Below are 23,967 nucleotides of genomic sequence, written 5' to 3' on the forward strand. Positions count from 1 at the left end.
ATAGGTCCTTCGCCTTTCGTGACCATCATTCTTCCTCTGTCAGCCCTATATAAGTGCGTCTACCTTTCCGATCTGAACCCGCCGCAGGATGACCCACCTTGGGTGATGCTGGAGATTGTGAACCGGTTGGGGCCTTGGGCGCCCTTGCTCTAAAAGATTGCGCCGTGGCGATCTTCGTCTGGACTCCCTGCAGCACTTGGGATAGCAGATGCTTGGCTTCTAGAGCATATTCTTGTAACTTGTCCAATGATCGTGGTCTATTCCTCCGGACTTCGGCACAAATATCTGGTTGCAGAGCAGAGGGAAAAGCCTTCGCCAAAATATCTGATGGAATAGAGAAGGCATATCCCGCAAGTTGATCAAATTCGGCGATGAGCTCTTCCACGGTGCCCTATTGCTGAAGCTTGAATATACGGTGGTACGCTTCAAATGATGAATAGCCAAATCGCTTGGAGAGCCGTTTCCAAAAGTCATCCCAATCAGCAAATCCAAAGTGGTCATCCCGGTAGCAGAACCAATCTAGGGCCTTCCCCTCCAGGTGCATGGCAACCAGTTGACCGCGTTCATTGGTTGCTGCCGGATGCAGGCGGAAATATTGGTCAATCCGACGTAACCACCCCTCAGAGTTGTCTCCCGCGAATGCCAGCAGATCTCCCTTTCTGTAAACCCAGGTAGTCCCCCTGACGCCCAAAGCCCGCTTGATTGTTGTCACCCAGCCCGGTCCCCTTCAGGTGAGAATGCCCTCGGTAACTCCCGATATGCCGGCAGAATTGGTGGAGGTCGACCCGAATGGCGATTGGGTTGCCTCCCGTCGCTGATGGGTGCTCCGTCCCTGGGCTCATCCTACTCCTCCCGGCGGTCGAACGGTGCTGGGTAATCCAGGATCCCACGCAGGGAAGCTCCGATCCGGTTCATCATGGTCAACATGTTCTAAGTAGGATTGCGGGTGGCCCTGTGGCCCGTGGATCAGCGGCCTGTTCCATTGGTCTGGATGCCACTGGGTGCGTAATCGCTGGTGGGGCGGCAGAGGGGCTAGCCGCGGTGTATGTTGTGCAGTCAAGCTCGGAGGGCCGCAGTCCACAGCACATGACAGTGCTGGGGCTGCCGGGACCTCTGGGGCCTGGGTGGGATTTCTTCCCGCACCGTCCAATCCCTGGGGCGGCCGGGGTGAGTGGCCGCTCGGGGATGCTCCCGGGTCGAGCTCATTACTCGTGCCCTTGTTTGCCAACATACGAAGAATTCGATCCAGAATCTCGGCAGTCGACTTCTGGTTTAGTCTATTCGTGCGGCTAACGCACACAGTGCCTCTGCAGTGCCTTGGTGGGACACAGTCAGCTGTTCCATTCTCCTCTCCAGTTCTTCCATGCGACCCAAGGTGAGGCCCTTCGGCATGCGCAGGAGGTGGCTCTGATACCAAATGATAAGACCCTCGTTGGGCTTGTCTAAGACTCAGAAGAATTCAAATATTCCAACAATGTTCTCAATGACAATAGAGGAGACAGAGGTTACACTGATTTGGTCTCTAAAGACCCGATATGATGGATCCGGTCTAACTGGATTCCATAATGGGTCCTTATGATGGACCTGATGTGAGTCGTAGACTACCATAGAGTGAGTTATGGTACATTACTGTCTTTTCTAGCCAGACTTTGGGCTGAGTTATTCTGCTCCTGTCCCACCACCCGTCATTCACATTAATTCGTAACATCTTCCATGCCAGAGATTATATAACAGTTAGCTTTTCTGGATGCTATCCTCAATACCCTCTAAGAAAATCTACACCAAGCCCAGAACTAGAGGAAGCAACACACTGACCTTCATCAACTTAACTACATCTCACTCGAACCCAGATGTATGGTACTACCTTAACCCTGCTCTTTAAACCTTGTCCAAACCCACATAATTGATGAGGACGAATTTTCGCTTCACATGAATATCGGCAAGTATTAAGAGGAGATGATGTCCTCCTTCAATCCTGAATGCTACACTCATCTCACCCAGTTTGAGATAACTCGATTCTAAGGTACTCTGATGTGTGTTTGGTTGCTTCTTGCATGTCTCCTGCACCCACTCCTTTGCATATCTGTGGCACGACCTACACTCATCGTCTTCTGCCTCCTCCTATGCTTGTCTTTGACCTGACTTATAGTCGACAATTTTTGACCACCCATTCCGGTGCATGTCTATGGCCTGACCTATACTCATCAGCGTCCAGTCCCTCTTGTCAACTTTGTGCTTTTTGCACATTGGGAGATCTTAGTCACCTGATGATAAATCAGATCATCCTCCTCAACTGGAGAGCTCAAATATTCCTGATCCTGAACATGATCTCTTGGGACTTGACCTTCCTACTGCCCTCCGTAAGCCCTGACATTCTTGCACCTCTTTCCTTCTCCTTCCTCTTATTGTAACCTGATGTTGATACCACATTGACTTATGGATGATTGGAGGGAGGGGAGGCAAACAAAAGGAGGAGTCTGGCTCCTTGAAAGCTCAAAAATATCAATAGAATAGCTGACATATTAATGCTCTGTATCTGGCTTAAATAATAAGATATAAACAAACAGTTTTAAAACAAACTTTATATTAAAGTAGGGAGTGACATTTTCACCCTACTTCCTGGTAAAAACATTTATACATATTAATGCACGAATCTCTTATTCGCAATTATGGCAATGACTTAGCTTAATCTCTGGAGGGTCCCAGCCTTAAGAGTCAATAAACAGTATCATTTTCTTTATTGTGGTTGGTCGCTCACAAGTGAGTTATTTTAAATCTGGGGTATTTATAAAAAAGGTCAAGGGAATAAGAATAAGAGTATGCAAGGGAAAACATAGTGTACATAAAATAATGTCATAGAAAGAGAAAATCAAGAAAGGATGTCCCAGTTGAGATTGCTCCGTTCATAACTTACAAAAAAAACTCTTTCCCTCATGCTTAGACCATCCTCCATCCCCGTAACTCTTAGATATACTAGTCTGGAAAATCATATATAATGGTATCAAAAATTAGTCAAATAATCATTTTAAGAGATATTCAAACAGATTTACAGAGCAAAGAGAGGATGGTGCCACAAACTTATTTATTTGTTTGGTTATTGTAATTCTTCTTGGAACATTTAAATGCATAAAATAAAGAAACAAACGTAGCACAGTGATATGTCCCTCGTGTACTCAAAAATAACCTTGATGAACTTGTAACAATGTCTCGAAGTTGCAAGAAAAAGGAGAGTGAAGAGAGAAGGAGATAGAGAAGGGAGGTAGAGAGGAGATGAGGAAAGTCTGGCAAGCTGGACAACGCCGTCAAGTAGGCGGGATGGACAATGCCAAAGCTCGGGTGCCCCGAGCTCCGTCGCAGGTCTGGACATCTGCGAAGAAGACCGGTTAGGAGAGGAAGGGATTAAGACAAGAAGTGTCCAAGCACTTACTACATTGAAAGCCAGCTTCTCTATTCTGATAGCCAGCTCAAGTAAGCCCGGTTATTGGGCTATTGGGCCTTCGTCTTCGGCCAGGGACGACGCTCATAGATGTGATGATGGATCCTATCACACAGAAACCGAGGAAGCTAGACTACATTGTTTTGGACTGAGAGTAAAAGATATTGAAGTGAAGGGTATAAGATGCATTTGCATTGGGGGATTCATTTTCCTATGTAAGTGGCAGTAGGGACCTCCAGTCCCCATCTCTCTCTACTTTCATCTCGCACTTCTTCACTGTTTCTCCATACACGTAGAATTCTTCAAAAGTTGGAGGGAATAAGGAAGATCTCTTAAAGACTTGATGAAGTCTCCTCATCAAAGCTTAATATCTCCTTCTGGGGAATTAAGAGAATTAAGAGGAGGCCGTCTCATTGCCAAACTACAATTGCCTAATGGGGAACTACTTCTTGCCCAGGAAAAATAATGACAATCAGAATCATATCAAGCCTTGTGATTAATTTTCATATGGTGTCTCAAGTCTGATAGGATTTCCTCAGAATAGAGCAATTGATCATTCTTTTACTTGACCTGATATTCCCACAGGTCATTTCAGGCCACTCTCCATTCACGCATTCAAAAGGATGAAACTGAGAATTCTACACAGGACTTATCAGAAGCAGGGTCGAACAGACCATGTGGTACCCTTATGCCAATCCTTGTTAGCGATAAGGTAAGATGATTTTAGAATGGTGAATAAGGAAACTTTCCAAAAGACCACGACGGTGGTGCCCTGGCTGCTCAAGGAGGAGGTGTTGATTCCAGCTGATGATGAGGTGTTGGTCATTGCTTACCGACATGGTTTCTGAGCCAGTCAAGGTGCAGTCATTCTAAGCCTTTTAAACCCCACTTCATGCAATTTTACCAAGCATAGGTTCAACTGTGATTAATGAGGAGATCTCCTGCATAGAGCTGTATCCCCACTAATTCATCAGGTATTTCCTGCATCGAGCTCACATTTCCAATATTTCTGGCAGGGAGAGCTCCTGTATAGAGACATGGTCCTGCTGTATCCCTTGTATTATTTAAATAGAAGTAATTTAACTTTATGTTGTCTAGATATCCCCAGTACTGTTAGGTTACCCGTGGTCCCAATAGAACGATGTGTTGAGCATGGCAAAAACGTGCTTGATCTTCCCAAGATCACTAATCCATATTGATTGGAAGACCTTTCCCTTTCTAGAGTGGGTGGAATATTTGACTATTTAGCTGGGTGTAGGAAGCTCAAATATTTGACCGATGTTTTGCGTGGAGTGAGCAGTCCCTTGCACAATGCTTGGTGCAGAGTTGATTCTCTTTATCAAGGGATGGCAACTTGATATAATTAACCCAGGCATTAAATACGATCTGCTGCAGTCCCCTCAGCTAAAAATCTTTGGGATCGCGTGCATTGACTGCACTCAAAGCACCATGAAATGCCCCATTGCTGTCTTACTATTAAAACTATTGAATTTAGCTCAGGGTGATATGCCATTTTTTAAATATGCCTCTACCTGTGCATAGTCACTAAATATTTTGATATATTATACAAAGAAGATCAACTGATTAAGGGTACTTATGCATTATATTACAATGGGTACTCCTCAAATTGTTATCAGTTGTACACTTCCAAAGCATATTCACCGGACATTCATGGAGTTTATTCACATAAGGGGAGAATACATTTATAATCTGAGACACAGAAATGTTCAAAATGATTTATCCTATCACTGATGCCCAAAACAATACTAGCCCAAGAAGGTAGACAGACCATAAGAACCAAACTACGTAAGAAGTTAACCTAGAGCAGGGCACATTCAAAGGGGTCATTGAGTCACGCATGCTTCCCTCCTCAGGTGCTTCTTATTCTTAATCAACTAGTGTCTTGGGAGGTCTGTATCAGCTACATTGCGTCAGTTTCCGTGGGATTTCCACCGAGATATTCAAGAAATCTGCCTGGGGCTGTGGGGAACTCAGAAGCCAGTGGGAGGAATGCCATAATGGGGGAGTCTAAGAAGGCCCACACAAGAGGAAGATACCTTGCAGATAAGCAGGAGTCATCAGAGTGGCATGAGAGCCACCAAAGCATTGGGCGTAGTGGGAAAACCGAAGGAGACCCAGGAGCCCTCTATAGAACCACCACGGTAGGCAATAACCCTGAGACCACCATGAGAGCAGGGAGATCCAATGAAGTGGTGAGAGCCATGAAAACTTGGGAGATACCCAGGAGACCACAGAAGTTGTGGAAGATCTGTGGGAGACCCAGGAGACCCATAGAGATCTGTCAGAGCAGTGAACCTGAGTAGACTTATACGAGGTTTGGAAGACCCACGGGAAACCCTGGCGTAGCCGGAGACCAGCTGAATCTGCTAAGAGCCCTGGAACTGCAAGAGACCTGCAAGAGATCTCTGAGAGCCTGAGAGAGTCTATGAGACCCACAAGAGACCGGGGAGACTCCCATGAACTTCAAGCGATACCCCAGAGCTGGGGAAAACATGCCAGAGAGGTGGGAGGCATGGCGAGGATCTGGGATAGCTGCCTAAGTGGTGAGAGACCTTTGAATTTTCTTTCATAATTTGTATCTTTCCTTTTTATCCTTGTCTTTTTTTTTCCTTTTGCTTCTTATATCTTTTTGCCTTAATGGGCCCAATGACAGACCCCACTTGTAGCTCTAGGGAAGACTGTTCACATTCAAGGTGAGTTTTCCACTTTATTGTTAGACTCCATCTCTCTATAACCCTATCAGGTTCCAAGGGTCGTCATGGCTGGAGTCTCACATCCGGAGCTTTACCTCTGGATGTCCTAGTAACACGGTTACCAATGGCAGAGTTCAGTTCAATAGTTCTCATCACAATTCAGCTGGCATTTTGAGCAGTATCGGGGAGAGATCCTTTAACCATAATTAGTTACAGATCTCCTGCCTCTCCCATTGACTCGCTATACAGATACTACAAGCCAGAAACGAAATATTTATCCAGCCCAAAGGCTAAAGTATATATTATCAACACAACTAATCAAAAGCATCTTGATATTGAATTTCAAGAAGGTGATAATGTTTGCTTAAAGATCAAACCATACGGATTGACATCTGGAACAGAAATGAAAGACATGCGAACCTTAATGCCATTGGTGACAGCTAGTAGGCAAGATAGAGGAGTTTTTGGAAAGATGATCCTCTGTCAATGGAACTCGTGAACTTAGATGCTGCTCTACAATTGCTGGGCGTGTTCCTCAAGTCATAGATGCATCACATCTTGCAACATTTTGTCTTCAACATCATCTGGCAAAAGCCTGGTCAAAGTCTGAAGATGGCATGGTTTTTTTTTTGAAAATTCATGAGGCGGTCAGCCAACTAATCGGTAACCACCCGTCAAGTACATGCCTTGAGCCCTGCGGCTCTATTACATCTATGTTTGTCCTATTCCCTCTACAGCCTCACCTCGAGGGAACCATGACGCCATGAGGCCTTCTACCTCATGGGCTAGCCCGTCCGTTGAAGCCTTCCCCCCTCTGAAGATCACCTCGTTTCTATGGATCCATATACCCTAGAGCAATGTCATTGCTTGTCCCCCCACTTTTCTTTGTTGCGGCCGATCCTTTGGAGGGATTCCCGAAAGGCCTCCTCTGATGACACATTCACCGCTAATTTTGCTTGGGTAGCCCAAACCGTGCGGGCGAACGGGAACCAAAAAACAGGTGATTACAGTCCTCGTTGCCACTTGTACACAGCACACATACTGACGGGGCATCTGGATACATCCTTTTGCGGAAGGCACGGGTCACCAGCCTCTTTCTGAGCAAGAGCCACCCAAAGATCTTTACCTTAAGCGGAACCTTTAGGTGCCAGATGACTCAACATGCCCGAGTTGTTACTTGGTCTTCCTCGTTCGGTTCCGAGCGTAGGCTTCCCGCACTGAAAATGGAGTGCCTGTCCACTCCCACCATCTTTTTCCTTCGCGTGAGGGTGAATCTGACTCATAGCTTGTTGTGTACCCAAGAAATCGGTCAGTCTTTGGTCTGATAAGGCATTGTCTACCCTTGGGGTCCATGTGCTGTCCCAGCACTCTCTCACTGTAGCCTCAGGGCATCGGGCGAGTGCAAATAGCCGTGGGAAGGATTCGCATAGGGGTCCATACGGCGACCAGTGGTCTACCCAAAATTGGAAAAGAGAGCTGTCACCTAAGAAGGCAGAGTAGAAGTCTTGAACTCTGGAAGACTTGTCTGAGGCCCGCCCAGAATGCTGACGCCCCCTTTATTGGGGCTATTTTCTTGTCCCAATTCGATCCCCGACCATAGCTGTCTCTCAAAATTTGTTAGGTCCTTCCATGGTTGCATGATCCATGTAACCCATTTAGATAATAATGTTCTATTCATGCTTTAGATATGCAATACCCCTAGGCCTCCCAGTTTGGTGGGCCTGCATACCATATCCCACGCCACCAGTGCCAGCCCTCGGTTTTGGTCATTTCCAGTGCCTTTCCAAAAGAAGCGTCTCATCAGGCCTTCTATTCTCTGACAGATTCCAGTAGGAATCATGAACATAGAGAGATAAATTATGGGGATTGCTGATAGGACTGCCTTCAGTAACACCAGCCTGCCACCGCTGGACAGCACTTTGGCTTGCCATCCTTCCAGCCGCCTTTCGACCTTCTCAATGACCGACTGCCAATCTCCCTTAGTCATCCGCCCTTTGACTAATGGAAGGCCTAAGTATCTCATAGGAAGGTTATTGGTCGGTGTTCTCAGCTCCTCTATGCGTTGTGTCTCCTCTTCTTGGGAGAGACTGCAACTTACGAGTGCTGACTTGGCCCGATCGATACATAAGCCTGAGAATTCCGCGAACAAGTCGAGTAATGTGGACAAATTTTTTGCCTCTTCCAGGGAGCCTTCTACGAAGAAAGCAGTGTCGTCCACTTACTGCAGTAGCGGGATACCCTCCGGTACACTAGCGGTTTGGTAGCCCTTCAGATGGCCATGTGAACTTGTAAGATTAGTGCATGCTGCAAGTGTGTCTACCGCTAGTACAAATAGTAGGGGTGCCAGCGGGGCACCCTTGCCTCACTCCCCTTTGCGGCTATATATGTCCGCCTTCTGTTCATCAACACTGAGGAGTGTGTTGTGATGCATCTCTTCATCCACTTTACCCATTCCTTAGGGAAGCCTCTCTTTTCCATTGACACCTAGAGGAAACCCCAGTCTAGCGTATCATATGCCTTTGCAAAATCGACCTTCCACATAAGACCTTTTGTTCCTTGCCGTTTCCATGACGCTAGGCTCTTGCCAGCTGCAACGGCGCTGTCCACCAGCAAACGGCCGGTATGAAGGCAGATTGAGAGGGTCCTACGAGTTCCCCGATTACCTCTCTCAGCCTGTTTGCCAAAACCTTTGCGATGATTAGGTACATGGAGTTGGACAAGGAGATTGGTCTGAAATCCTCAATCCGTTCAGCGTCTTGCTGCTTGGGGATTAGAACCAAGTAAGCCCTGTTTAGTCACTCCATGCTGCATGTCCCTTGTCAGAACTCTTCAAGCGTGGCCATCACATTTGGTCTCACCAATTCCCAGAATTCCTGATAGAAAATAATTGGCAATCCGTATGGGCCTGGCGCCCCTTCGCCATTCTGATAAGGTCCCCTGGCGGCGTGAAGGGCATTATCGTCATTCGCTATGTTTCCTTTCCCCTATGTTCCCTTTAAATAGCACAGCTCTCCTTGTAGGAGGGCAGACTTGAATTTGGTTATTAAGGATCAGTGGTTTCTCTTCCTCACTCGTCTCTCCTACGTCCACGCGCCTCCTCCCTCCACGATCCCCGTCCTCGCAATCGTCTTCACTTCACCGCGTCTTCAGGCGGCTCGTCCTCGGCCGATCTCTACCTCCTCCACTCGGCCCGTCCTCTACCATTCCTGTTTCACCTCTCTACCCCGGGAACTTCTACCCTACCTCGTCCCCAATCCTCCTCCCGATACGAGCCTAGGTCAAGGTTAGTATCACATTCAGGCTTTTGATTGCCTCCTTAACCTCTTCCTCCAATAACGGTCGAATCAATTCCTGTTTGGATGAGGGTTCCAAGGCCCCAGCACCCTTCCCGCACCACAACCAGGTATTGCATCTGCCTTTCTTGTAAAAAGTACAGAAGTGGTCTGCAACCGCACGGCCCACCGGTTGGGAGCCAACATATTCTTGGGCTCCCACCGTCAGTTTCCAGATGCTATTGATCCGACGTCTCCCATTTGCTACTAGATGGATAAAACTTGTGTTCGCATCACCTGCCTGGAGCCACAGCTGTCGAGACCGCTGCCTCCTGTCCATCTCAAGTTTTTTGTCTTCCTCGGCTACCACGCCCCTCCACTTTTTTCGTTCGACTGATTCTTCCTCATTCAAGAACCGTGTATCCTCTAGGTCGTCCAAATGTTTGATTCTGCACAAAGCCCACCAAATGCTGTTGGGCTTTTCTTTTCTTCTTCTTTTCATTTCTTCTTTTTGTGTTCATGCATTCGCTCGAGGAACTCCACCAAATGCTGTTGCAGCCCATGTATTTCGATGGCTAGCGTTTCTGTCTCGGAATGCACTCTTGGTTATGATAGCCACGTTGCCTTCACCTCTTATTTGAAGCCAGTCTCTTGTAGTCACGATTTGTCTAGCTTGAAGTATGTTGGTCTTCTGGGCGTCTCATTTGCGACCCATGCGATCGGTGTATGGTCTGAAATAGAACGCCCGAGTGATCTCACGTCCGCTAGGGGAAAGCGCTCTGCGAGCTCAACTGAGCAAAGGAAACGGTCCAAACGCCACCTCCTATTGCGTCCCATTGTGCTCCTCCACGTATATATGCAGTCGGATGGCCCCATTTCTTGTAATGATGTCTCTGCGATGAAAGCCCAAAAGGCTTCTGAGTCTGCATCTCTCCCTCGAGTATCATTCGGTTGATCTCTTGCCTCTAGTGTCCCGTTGAAGTCTCCACCTAACAACATGGGGCATCTACAGAATTGTTTGTTAACTCGGCTAGCTTCGTCCATAACTCCATTCTGCGTTGGATGTTGGTTTGGCCGTATATCGAGGCTACGACCAGTTCAAGATTGTCGCTCGGTCACTTCAATTTGGCTGTTGCGGCAAACTGTTTTGTCCACGTAGCCACTTTTGAGAACATGGCCTCATTCCATTCTACCACCACTCCCCCAGACCGTCCGACCGCATTGACCATTATAAAACCCTCAGGAAATCCTCTAGATACTGTATTCCACTCCCTTGGCTCACAGTGCTCCAAAATGGTCTCCTGTAAGCATGCCACTGAAGCCCCCCACTCTCTGAGGTAGCCTCCCACCACTCGACGTCTTCCTTCGTCTCAAAGACCACAGACGTTCCATGAGATGCACTTCATGGTAAACGTTCTTCACCCCCTTTGCTGCCCAGTGACAGCTTCAGTCCTACTATTGCCGCCATCGCTTTAGCTCAAGAAGTCTTAAGAGGGTCTTCTACCATTTCATGTTGTAGCATGCCAGGCTCTGTGGTCTCATTACTGAACATGCACATGATCTCCTTGCCTTTCCCCGGGGGCTCAGCTTCCCCCTTCTTACCACGCTCTGCTTTGGGATTGCTTTTTCATCCCACTCTCTGCCACTAGTAGCATTCGCCCGCTTCTACCCGCCTTTGCCCGTGCAACAATTTTTCTCTCATGGTAGATACCAAGTGTTTTGTGTTTGTATACAAAACTTGCAACTTGTTCTCCCTTTTTCCTCTGCTGGAGGGCCTGCCCGTTGCTCTGTTACTTTCCGTGGCTGGAGTCGTCCATCCATACATACTATCCCCCGGGAGATGCACCGAGCTCGGGTTCGCGGGGTCTCCTTCTTCCCTTCCGACCAATGCCTCTCCCATTTGTGTGCCCGCGCTGGGGCTCCTAGATCCCTTTGTCTCCCTTGCTTTAGTTTGTTGTGCCTCCTCAATATCCTGAAGGTTCCCTTCCATTGTGTCATTTTCCATAACTCTGGAGCCGGCGGTTTTGGGATGCTGTATGGCGATCTCAGCCTCCTTCCGACCTGACATCGACCCCCCCGTCTGCGAAGGAGGTCTTGTGATGCGCTATCTCATTCCTGCCTGATTGCTGCTTTGTCGACGGCGTATGCGGTAGCAGTGGCTGCGGCGGAGGCGACAGCAGCGGCAGCAACGACGACAGCAGCCGCGGCAGTGGCGGCGACAGCAGCTGCGGCGGCGGCGGCGGTGGTGACAGCGGCTGCGGCGGCGGCGACAGCAACTGTGGCGGCGACAGTGGCTGCGGCGGCGGTGGCAACAGCGGCGGCCGCAGCAGCATCGGCGGCGGCGGTGTTGGCGATACTGGTTATATTCTGATTTCAAAAGTGCCATCCAGGCCCCTGAGATTGAGGATAGGCGGCAGAGTGGTTGCGTGGGCCCCTTCCACCTCCAGTATAATCTTGTTTGGGTCTCCCGACTCTAGCCCATCAGGTATGACCCTTCTAAGGATTCTCAAGGGTCGAACAAGCGCCTCCAGTGCCCGTCCTATCCGGTGGCCCATAGGGATGCCTCGGGCTTTAATAATGAATGTGGAGGTAAGTCTCCTTGCTGCTCCGTCATTTGGAAGAACACGACGCCATTTCACATGTGCCCTCTGCTGACTTCTTGCACCCATCGCGCTTATATACGTTGTCAGTGAGGCCCCCCGGAGGAAGAAGTGCCCGCACACTTTGTCAAGGGCTGGAAATTTTTCTAGGAGTCCCCTTTGTACTTCATTTATTGTGAGGGCTCCCTGCACGACCTCTCCCACCAGGCAGCCCATGTGTGCCCCTGGCTGGCTTTTCATCGCTTTGATTGGTAGGGGAGCTTCGCTCGCTGGATGGTGGGCCATCCTGCCCTTGGTTGCGATTCTGGCGGTTGAATTCCTGGCCCCTACTCCTGCTTTTTTTGGACATTCTGTTTGTCGGTGACCTGTCCCCTTGCATTTGCAGCATACCAAGTTCCCCCGACACTCCCTTACTCTGTGTCCTTTCTTGAGGCATCTATGCTTCTATTTCTTGAGCAGTATGCTTCTATTTCTTCCCTTCTTATAATTGCAAAACGATTAGGATTTCTGCGCCGCAGTGGTCCAACATTCACCCATCCAGCCTCCGCTTCCGATGGTTGAGCTTCCCCTCTTCTGTGAGCGGCTGTGGGCGACAGGTCTGTCTGTCTCATGCCGTTCTGGTGGTCTACTGCATGTGTCATGTAAGTCCTCTTGTCTTGGGAGACGGGCTTCGTGTACGGCCGGTGTGGGTAGTTATTGCATCTTGCCCCCGTTGCCGTCACGCCCCTATCTTCAGCTTTACTGATCTTCTTGTCCCTTTGTGTCCCGACACCCTCTTCTATCCCCCCCTTTGGCCTCCATCTTCTGTCATACATGATCTTCCCATCTTCTCGTTGACGTTGAGCTCGGAGTATCATTGCTGCTTTTGAGTATGGGGCCTGCCGATGAAGTGTTTGCCGCCAAGCTTGTTCAGCTCTTTCGGCCCTTTGAAGAAATTGCGGCAATCCCAGCATCCTTGTACAGCTTCTTTCAGGGGCATCTCTTTCGCTTCTCCCCACATGACTTTCATCCTGGCCGCTGCCTGTGCACGCCACTGGCATTGTGCTCGCGGGGAGCATCAACTTCAGGTCGAGTATTGACACAACCTCAGCTCCCTCGTGTATTTTGCACTGGACCTCTCGTTGAGCATTCTCCTGTGCTCCATCCTTTCCTTAGAGGTCTCCTTCGTCCCCACCCTCAACTCATTCGGCCGCCTCCTAACCACGGCCCTCAGCCTAGCCACTTCCTCTTTAGCAAAATCCCCCTCCCCCAATCACCTCCTCCGTCTCCTCTAAATTGGACTTGCCCATTTTTATGTTGCGCATTTCGGCGCAAGCAGTTCCCTCCGCAATCGACAGGCCGGGAGCAATTACATTCCTACGCGTCGTTGTCACCTTCTTTTTGATCGGACCTGCTGCGGGATGAAACTCCAAATCGGAGCCATGTTACCTCTACACATCTTCTGGATCACCTCTGGTCATGGCAACCGGCCATGTTACCTCTACACGCCCATCTGACGCCGTCACGACATCACTTGCTTCCCCACCTTCCGCAGTCCACTCGACATTGCTTCGCCACCCCCATTACCTTGTGCCATCTCACTAATCTTGCAGGACTCGACTTCGCCATATGGGAGAGATTGATGAGGAACGGCTACCATAACAGAACAGCTGGCATAAAGTAACAGCTGGCATATCAGAATGGTGTCACAGATATTTTAATTTGTTTTTGTAATATTTCCTTTCGAATTACCTTCAAAAATGTCAGAGGAAAGATTATAAAAGGCCCTTCCCTTGACATAGACAGTAGTGAATTCTGAATTAAAAGTTTTCTTCATCTTTCACCCTGCAGAGGTGCCTCTGGATCACCGCCACCACTGTACCAAGACAGCCAGTCACACGCCACGTGTAACGGGCTCGTGTCCATCCAGCACACCACCTGCCTACAGTGAGCACATTCCCCCATCTCCACCTGCATGCTGCTCAGCTGTAGCAAGCGCACTAGCCCACATCTACCCTTAGCCTGCAGCAAGTGTGGCACTCACCATCCACCATTGCATCATCAATCTGACTCACAACTGTGCCACATTCTCCTAGTTCTGCAACTGTTGTTGCTGTCTTTGCCATCACTGTCACATTTACTGTCACCCTCCTTTATGCCTTCAGCCTCATCGTCAGCATCTCCGTCCTTGTCATCACCGTCATCATCATAATCATCATCGAATGATTCCATCCTGCACCATTAGGATTGCTGATGTGGAAAGGATTGTTGCATCATCCTAATTACTGTCCAAGGGTGTGCATGTGCGGAGCCCACAGGTTCACATGGTCGACACTAGGGTGTGACAGAATTCGTTGCCCAATCACCAACAATAGAATTCGTAGCCCAATTTTCCACACTGACAGAATGAGAACGAGAACAATAGTTCTAGAGCAGATGGAAAAGACGAGAAGATGAGAAGATGACAAGATTAAAATGAAGAGTGTGATCTAGCTCCCTCTCTCCCCACTCTGGTCGCGGAGAGTCTCCCACCCCAGCATCAGCTCCACTGCCTCTTGCACATAATCATAACTGCCTTTCTTGCCAGGGATCTGGCTTATTATAGTGGGTCGCACGTACGACCTGCCATAACGCTGCCTCTTGGGGCCATGCCTCTGGTACATTCATGAAAAGAATGTATCAGGGTGCTACTAACGGCATCTGTATCTGATATCTGTTATCAGATATTGTGATATCCGCTATCTGGAAAAGTCCGATAACGATAGTGATAACAGTTTCAAAGTAGAAAATGGAAAACGCTAACGGATATTATTAAGAAGGTAATGATATTGGATACCGATATCGTTAAGCTGGACAGTAATGTCGATTACGAAACGATAAAGTTTTTGATTACCGAATTCCTCATTCATGGCGGGTGCCATAACCCAGATGCCCTTCAAGCATGGTCTTCTCCAAGAAAGTGCCAGAGAACCGGTGGGCTCTGCATATCCTGTCACCCTCAATACAGGCATCTCCTCAGTACGAGCCTGCATCCATGTGCAAGCACTTTTGTCCAGCTGTACCCTAGCTTTGAGGCCAGCCGTGTCACAGTTCATCAGCAAGCCTCTGCTAAGACACCCACCGCCTATTCAATCAAATCCTGCAAAGTGACAGCAGGTTCATCTTCCCCCCCCCCCAAGTTCAAGTTCGCCTCTCACGACAATGGCATTCAGTTCACTAGAAGCTACGGCGATGTCATGACTCTTGAGGTGATGACCACCATTTCTCTCCAACTGGCAATAGGTGGCACATATTGTCACTTCTAGAGATGACGGTGGCAGCTGTTTTGGCTTTCAAGGCAAGGGTGGCTGTATTTATGACATTTACATCATCAACAACATTTTGGTTCGCCTGACAATGTTCTCTGGCCCTAGAGACAATGGGGTCTGCACATCTCAAGCGAGATTCAGCAGTCCTTCGCACTTCAATGTGTGTGTGTCCCTGTCAGCATCCTACATACATCAGCGGCTTCACGTCCACATCAGTATTTGCATTTTCATCAGCATCAGAAGTTTTGTGTCTCGCCAGCATATTTCACCTCCTTATATTCTGAATTGCCATCTACGGTGATTCAGGGCAGATTTCACCATTGAATTGGGCGTCATCAGCCCCTTCATTCTTGCTGGCGAATTGGCTTCTTCAGCGGATTCCATTTGCAGCTTACACCCAACCCCAATGGTCCTTGGCAGTGCTTTGATAGCAGTGGGATTTTGGTGTATCTCGAGGCATAAGTTCTTCATCATCAACAGCATCCTCCAGTGATTGCCGTTGGTCACTAATCAAAAACTTTCCATCAGCCATCTAGAATTTCTTTCTTCTGCAATCATATGCCTTTATCTCTGGCCGATCTCCAAGTTTACATTGGGAAATCCATTTTTCAGCTTGAAATGGATAGTTGAATAGAGGCATTTGGGTCTCCAACTAAGGTGTGGGGAGCTGATACGTTTGTGTATCAAATTGGTAGAACTTCTGGAAATATAATGAGTCACTTACAATGAGGGTTTCGCTCTACTACGCCTTTTCAAGCGAAGTGCCCGTAGTCGTTGTCCCCGTCTCCAACCTTCTTGATTGCTCCGCCGGACTCGGATTCCTTCAGCCGAATGCAGCCCAAACCCCAGCTCCCGTGTGCTCCAAGAAAGACTCAAGCCGAATGTACCTCTCTCTTCCTTCTCCTTTATTTACAGTCTTCTTTATTTCCTAACTACCAGTAAGTAACTGGCTATTATTATGCCAGGTCAGCTCGACCTGGACCAGTGACCATTTCTAGTCTCCCTTTTTCTCCTTTACGCTTCCTTCTCTCATACTTTTATTGTAATCGTATCGGAACCTTTCATTGTAAAATTGAGTTTGGCATTTTATATCTTCCATGAGTCCAACACCCACGTGGGCAAGAGGGACTCTGCCTTCCTGCTTTACCATCTTTCATGCTTCTGTCATCCCTCTTCACTTGCTCTCCCACTCTCTCTCTAATGCTTCATTCTTCTACCAGATCTACAAGTGACCTCCCTTCAAGGGGCATTGGCCTCTTGTTTTCAAAAAAATGTGTGGTAATAAGTTTTGATTAATATGCCAATCTTTAGAGAGCTTTACACACACGCCTGCATAGAGAAGAAAGAAATTGGAGAAGAGGGACAAATATACTTAAGGAAAGGTTTTTATTCCAAAATTGTAAATTCACGCCCAGAATCAATTTTTGACAATAAAAGTATTAGAAACTTCAGTTATTGATGATTTCGTTACTTTTCGATCATAACTTACTGACAAGAGCAAGATTTTGAAAAAATATTGAATAGGAATAGGTTGAGAATTCTGGCACAAAAAAGCTCTGAAAGGTGGACTCAGAAAAGGCCGGAATATTACAGATAAGTGATGATCATTGGTATGCCTAGAATTCCAACACAAATGCACAATTCGATAAATCATATTAGATCATTAAGTAAATTAATGTGAAGAAAAATACTGTAGAAACCTGACTCTGTTATACCAAAGTTAAGTCACAAGAGAATATGAAACTTTCGTTTGAGTAAGCATGCACCTGTGCCACGCCTGTTCATAGCTGAATATTGAGGCTTTCACTAGTTTCACTTCTGGGGATTTATTTCCTTCTGTCCAGCTCTCATAAGTCAATTACAATCAAATTTTTACCTCTAAAAAAGACTTGGGAATGGATGATGACAAACCACTCTGTATAAGAGCAGCTAAAATGGAATCTTCAGTTTTGCTGCTGGCATATATAACCACCGGTTTGGCTTGATACTTAACTGAGAAATAAAATGATTAATGTACAGGGAAAGATCACATTTTTATTAAAAAATAAATTTCATTGTTAATTATAGAGAATACTGTGAAAGGATAGAAAGAAACCAATGTTCAGGAGAGGGTAATCCCCAGTTCCATCTTCCCAGACATCCAGGACATAGAGTTTGTTGACTGAACTGTCATAATATGCAACTCCGATTCTGATTTAATGGAACCATAAAGAAAGTTCAGTGGTCTCGCAGTGATGTTTCTCAGAGATCCAAAAATACTTACTGATTTTAGCATTTATTTCGTTCATTACTTCTCCAAGAATATTATATGACGTTCTTGAATAATTAGGATACGCTGAACAAAGTGTGCCTTTGTTCATTTCCAAATTATTGAACTGAAAATGATGGTAACTAATGGAAAACTTTAATCTGCTTTGTTCATGTTCAAAAAAAAATTCTACCAAGATATTCTCTCAAGGTGACTCCCCAATTTGTACTGTTCCACTATCTTCAGGACGTTGTTTCATTCAAATGCTCTGTAGGTGTAGTGATGGTTTTTGTTTGAAGAAAAAGAGGCAAGAACATCCGAATTCGGTGATCAATCAAAAATTAATAATAACATGTATGATATGAGAAATACATGAACGACCAGCCTGGCTTCTTTCCATCCTTTACTTCCTACTGAACCAGTAGGATTTACAATTCTGCACATCATGTAGTACTTCATCCAGCAATACATCCCTTACCTTAAAAGACTACCTCATTGCTTTGCAGCCGTATTGTCTAGAGGATCGCGAGGATCCTTCCCCACCCCGAGCATCCTATCCATGCATCCCCCGATCTCCAGCATGCCTCAACCGGCATCAAATCCACCCCAATGAGCTTCTGCGATCTCCAAATTGCCAGCCCAAAAGAACAATCAAAACAAGGTGAGAGCAGTCTTCCACTCCTTGGACATACATGGGACACAATGCCGATGTGTCTGGGATCATGCTCATTTGGAGAACACGTGTCATAATTCATCTCTGAATAAGCAGCCATCCAAAATCTGCACTTCCATAAACATCGGCATGTACGGATGATGGTCTCAGCTTCTGCCGTTCCCCCCAACTGATCATCTTGTAAACCTCTGGAACTGAAATCTGTGGGCCCCTCCATACCTAACTGTGTCGTGTTCCAATGGTGGGCCACAGATGGATTATGGTCCGTTGCATGATCATTAGGTCTTCCAATCTCTGATCAGACAGTGCATCCTCCATGAGTGAATTCCATGTGTCATCCTAAACTCTTGCACTGATGCTTGAGGACTCGACACTATCGAAAAGAGAGGAGAAAGCTTCTTGATGTTTTTCTTTGGCGGACCAATCATCTATCCAATATCTATAGCAAGTTCCGCCCCCAAGTTTGGGATCAAAAAACCCTTGAATATGCAGGAAATCTATTTCTAGCGTTACCAAAAACTGGATGCCACTCTGATTGGGGTCGATTGCAGTTCCCATCTCAGCTCTGCACCGTGCATGTCTCCCATGACCTTCATGACCATGTTTTCTTATGGTCCCATAATCTTGCAAACCCATTTTGTCAACAATGTCGTGTTCATGGCTGCAGAAGTGGTACTCTCAATTCGCCGTGCTCCATTGGTCGGCAAAACACCTACCATGAAATCATAGCAGCTACACCATCGTGTGTCAGCCCTGGCCTGTTCTAGAAGAAGCGCCTCAGCAAGGCTTCCAATCGGCTGTCCATCCCCTTGGGCATCTTGAAGATAGAAAGGTAAAATATCAGTATTGCAGGGTGTACTGATCTCAGTAATACCAGTCAACCAGCTCGTGACAGCACGCAGCTCAATCACCAGAGCCCAAACCGCGCTTGACGCCTCTTTCTTCAAGGGCAATCCCATGTAGCGCAGGGGCAACGTCTTGATAGGAGTCCGTTAAGACCCCGTTTCCGCCTTCAGAAGGAGTAGAGAGTTCAGGGCTGAATCAACTAAAAACAGTGTGTTGCCACCAGCAAGGTTCAGGACAAAGGGGAGGAGAGAAAGAGATGTTCGGAGAAGGGAGGGAGTGAAGCAGGGAGTGACGACCGTGGTTCAGAAGTCTTTCTTCTGTGTAGCTAGCCTTTTGGGTGCTAAAATGCCTTGAGGAGGAGAAAGGAAACAAGGGAGAATAGAGAGGTAGGTTAGGGCACAGAGGATCATTTCAGGTGGGAAGGAGAAGGGAAGGAGTACCGTTTCTTTGCTTCTGCCTTCCTCCTCGATCCCTCCTCTTAAGGTAGGTCTCGCTCCCATAACCTCCACCCTAGTGGGCTTTGCTGCAGGTCGTGGGCCCAGATGTGGCCCACGGGGGTTCCTCTGGGAGACTCGTAGTGGAGTCCTAACAGTACTTCCCCCTTGAAGAGCCAACTTCTCTGCAAGTTGGAAATGTGGGAAGCGTTCATCAATCTTGATCCCATCCTCCCCTTGTAGCAAATCAAAGCTCCGGGTGTGAGCTGGCACTCCAGAACTATGGAAACCCCGCATGTCACCCTTCCGCCTGAGAATGAAGTGCCACCAAGATTGCTGGGATGAGCTCGGATGAAGACGATAGGACAATATGTCCCTTGAATAGCAGTAATCCATCTTTGATGTTTTAGCCTTGAGTGGTGTGACTCCCGTCATTGATATTGGCCATAAGTTTCTTAAGAGAAGTATGTCTCTCTAGCTTGCTGCGAATGTTGCCGACATCTTGCCAAATAGGTGTTGATATTGAACACGGGGTAGCTTCTTCCATGGCGGGAGAACGTGACAATGCATCGGCCACCTTGTTCAATCTGCCTTCCTTGTAAAGGATATCAAATGAAAAACCCATCAACCTTAAAACCCACTTATGAAAAAGACCTGGTACCTCTTGTTGCTCAAATAGGTACTTTAAGCTGTATTGATCAGTGTGGATGGTAAAATGCCGAAACAGAAGATAATGCCGCCACTTCTGTACTGCTCACACAATGGCAATAAGCACTCTCTCGTACGTGGAGCGAGCCTGTACGGTGATGGGAAATGCCTTGCTGAAGTAGGCGATTGGACGTCCCTGCTGCATGAGTACTGAATCCAACCCGAGCCCTGAATCATTGGTTTCAATGCAGAAGTTCTGGGAAAAGTCAGGCAAGATCAAGACGTGGTCGACGAGAGTGCTGCTTTGGGGTGTGACGAAAGCATGTTGTCTCTCCTCATCCCACTTGAAGGCGTCTTTCTTTAGCAGTTATGAGAGAGGCCACGCAAGGGATGCATAATTAGCCTCAAACCGCAGATAATAGCCGGTTAAGCCCAAGAAGCCCCGCAACTAGCGCACATTGCGGGGAGTTGGCCATTCTAGAATAGCCGCGGTCTTGCTGGGATTGGTAGCGACCCCTTAAGCGGATACCACCTGACCCAAATATTCCAGCTGGCCTTGGGAAATGTGACATTTCTTTGCGTTCACATGGAGTTGGTGGTCCGATAGGACCTTGAAGACAGTGTGGAGGTGGTACCTGTGAGAAGCGATATCCCTTCTGTACACCAAAATGTCATAAAAAAAACCAGTAAGAACCTGTGCAGGAAGGGTTGGATGGTGTGGTTCATGACCGCTCGGAAGATGGCAGGTGCATTAGTGAGGCCGAAGGGCATTAAGAGGAACTCAAAATGGCCATGGTGGGGGCGGAAAGCCGTCTTGGGAATGTCATCCTCTTGCATGTGTATTTGATGACAGTGATTTTAAATCCAGTTTGGAGAAAACAGCCATCCCATGCAACTCCGCCAACAGCTCTTCCACCACCGGAATCAGAAGCTTGTCAAGGGTGGTGAATTTGTTCAGGGCCAGATAATCCACACAACAACATCACTGGCCATCCTTCTTCAGAACCAACAGCATCGGGCTGGAGTAAGGGCTGGTTGAGTGGAGGATTATCCCCTGAAAGACGCCAGGAAATGTGCCTCTTAGTGCAAGCTTGATGGCATCCTGTGTGGGTGGCAGACCCTTCCCCTTGCAACTCTTCCATTCATCTTCAGTGAGTCCCACATATGACTTGCGGATTCTCCCGGTGTGTCCCGTCGTTGCAGCGGATGGGAGGGTGCGATACCCGTGGCTGGTCTATGGGTGTCATTCCCGTAAGCCACCCTTCTGGGCCATAGGTAGCTTCTTTTGGATGCTCTTCATAACCGTTGCCAGTTGTTGTTCTGCATCTAGGGCCAAATACTCCAATTCATCCAAGTTCTGTGATTTTGCATGCTGCACCTCTGTGGGGATCTCGAGGAGGAGGGCCGACACAAATGCCTTGGAGAGGATATCTTGGGGTATTATTAAGTGTGGATAGCCAACTAGTTGCTCAAATTCTGCAATAAGCTCTTCCACCGAGCCCATCTGCTGAAGTTTGAACAGACGGTGATAAGCCTTGTCCGATGAGTAACCAAAACGCTTGGTGAGGCGGAGACGAAAATCGGCCCAACTGCAAAATCCAAACTTGTCATCCCGATAACAAAACCAGTCGAGAGCCTTACCTTCCAGATGCATCCCGATACTACCGCATTCATTCTCTGTTGGGAAGGGATGCAGATGAGCCATTTTGGGAAATTCTGGTTACCAGTCCAAGTTTTTGGGGTCCCCCGCCAGCGGTTCTTGGTCCGGTTCTCTCCTTGCCAGACCCATGGGACGCTCCTCTTGATCCCCATGACCAAGCGCAGGTAAGCGCAGACGAGGATGCGGAGGTAATCGCGCCAACGAGGCAATGCGCTCAGATTGCCCTGCCGGATTGGAGGAGATGCCCAAGTTTGCCCCCGTGTCCCCCAGGCATCATCTCACTACGAGGGCTGGGCGAAGAGGGCAAGGGCCAGCCACTGGCCGCCCCTGTTATGGCGGGATCGGAGGACACTGGTTGGGCCAATGGTGGCAGATCCCTGATCCAGGAGAAACCTCCTGGAGATGACCTGGGGCCTGGGATCAAGGAGAAAGACCTTTTGATTTGCGGAATTGAAGCTCACCCCCAGTCCATTCCAAGTTGTGGTGTTTATTCAATCAATCTTGTTGGGGGTAATTGAGAAGCTTGAGTCATCAGAGCTGGTGGTGGATTTCCAGTTCTTTGAGGTGAAATTTGGCAGCTGGTATAAGGGAATTCCGATGGTGTTGTGGGACGCTCCATCAGATGTTCAAGGATGTTTGTTGTTCTTTGCTAAAGTTCCGAGTGGGTGTGGTCATTTTCCAATTTTGATCCATCCTTCGTCTTGGCCAAAAATCATTCATTTCTGACACTAGTAGATACAAAACCAATCTAGATCTTCAAGAACTGTGAACAAGAAAACACTACTTCTTGATTAAGAAATGAAAGAGATTACAGGGTTTTATAGGAAGCCCTAATGGGCTGACTAGAGATAGGGCCCTTAATGGGTTAACAAGAGAGAGAAAAAATACAGAAACGATAATAATCATATCAACACTCCCCCTCAAGCTAGAGCGTGGATGTTTTCCACACCCAGCTTGGAACAAAGCTCCTCAAACCTAGGGGCATGAAGCCCTTTGGTGAAGATATCTGCAAGTTGTTCAGCGGACTGAACATATGGCGTGCAAAAATCTCCCGATTCAAGCTTCTCTTTGATGAAATGGCGATCGATCTCAATGTGCTTTGTACGATCATGCTGAACGGGGTCATGAGCAATGCTAATCGCCGATTTGTTGTCGCAGAACAGCTGGACAGGGGAGATAACTGAACACCGTAGCTCACGGAGAAGCTGGGTAATCCAAAGTGCTTCACACAGACCATGCGCAAGGGCACGGAACTCCGCTTCAGCACTCGATCGGGAGACCACCTTCTGCTTCTTGCTCCTCCAAGTAATCAAATTGCCGCCCAAGAAGGTGCAATACCCAGATGTGGACCGACGATCAACCACAGAACCGGCATAATCGGCGTCGGTGTAGACTTCAAGACGCAGGCCGGTATGGCAACGAAAGAATAGTCCACGGCCAATGGTGCCCTTCAGAAAACGGAGGAGACGATGAGCAGCATAGAGATGGCTCCTGCGAGGAGTCTGCATAAACTGACTCAGAACACCCACTGAATATGCAATGTCCGGACGAGTGTGGGTGAGATAAATCAGTTTGCCCACAAGTCTTCTATATGGTCTAGGCTCAGCAAGCTAATCATCCGCATCGGCACCAAGTCGATGATTCGCATCAATCGGTGTCGAAATAGGCTTGGAGTCCTCCTTTCCAAGCTCACAGAGAAGATCCACCGTATATTTTCTCTGACAAATGAAGATCCCGCCTGAAGAATAGGCCACCTCGATACCAAGAAAATACCTCAACGGGCCAAGGTGGCGAATAGCAAACTCGGACGAGAGATACATAGCCAGCTGAGTAATGGTCTCCGTATCATCACCCGTGATAATAATGTCATCCACGTACACAAGAAGAATAGCGACTCCCCCTGACGTGGAATGGCGGTAGAAGAGGGTATGATCTCCATTACACTGGCGGTAGCCCCGGTGCTTCATGGCCATTGTGAAACGGCCAAACCACGCACGAGGAGATTGCTTCAAGCCATATAAAGCTTTCTTCAGGCGACAGACAACTGACTTTGGAGTCGACGGCACTAAGGAAGTATAGCCAGGAGGTAGTGCCATGTAGATCTCCTCAGTCAAATCACCATGCAGAAAAGCATTTTTAACATCATATT

General features: G+C 47.7%; 1 protein-coding gene across 1 annotated transcript in view; it reads right to left on the reverse strand.

The window, feature by feature from the left end:
- Nucleotides 1-23,967, reverse strand: part of MSH5 (MUTS-homolog 5) — an 86,677-nt gene that overhangs the window by 56,913 nt on the left and 5,797 nt on the right. The window contains exons 3-6 of the mRNA XM_078581329.1: nucleotides 17,405-17,499; nucleotides 17,221-17,301; nucleotides 17,076-17,145; nucleotides 2,915-2,978 (exon numbers count right to left, since the gene is read on the reverse strand). Of these exons, the coding sequence (XP_078437455.1) occupies nucleotides 2,915-2,978; nucleotides 17,076-17,145; nucleotides 17,221-17,301; nucleotides 17,405-17,499 (310 nt within the window). The remainder of the gene's footprint in view (nucleotides 1-2,914; nucleotides 2,979-17,075; nucleotides 17,146-17,220; nucleotides 17,302-17,404; nucleotides 17,500-23,967) is intronic.

Source organism: Wolffia australiana, chromosome 9, assembly GCF_029677425.1.
Source record: "Wolffia australiana isolate 7733 chromosome 9, ASM2967742v1".
NCBI classification, from domain to species: domain Eukaryota; kingdom Viridiplantae; phylum Streptophyta; class Magnoliopsida; order Alismatales; family Araceae; genus Wolffia; species Wolffia australiana.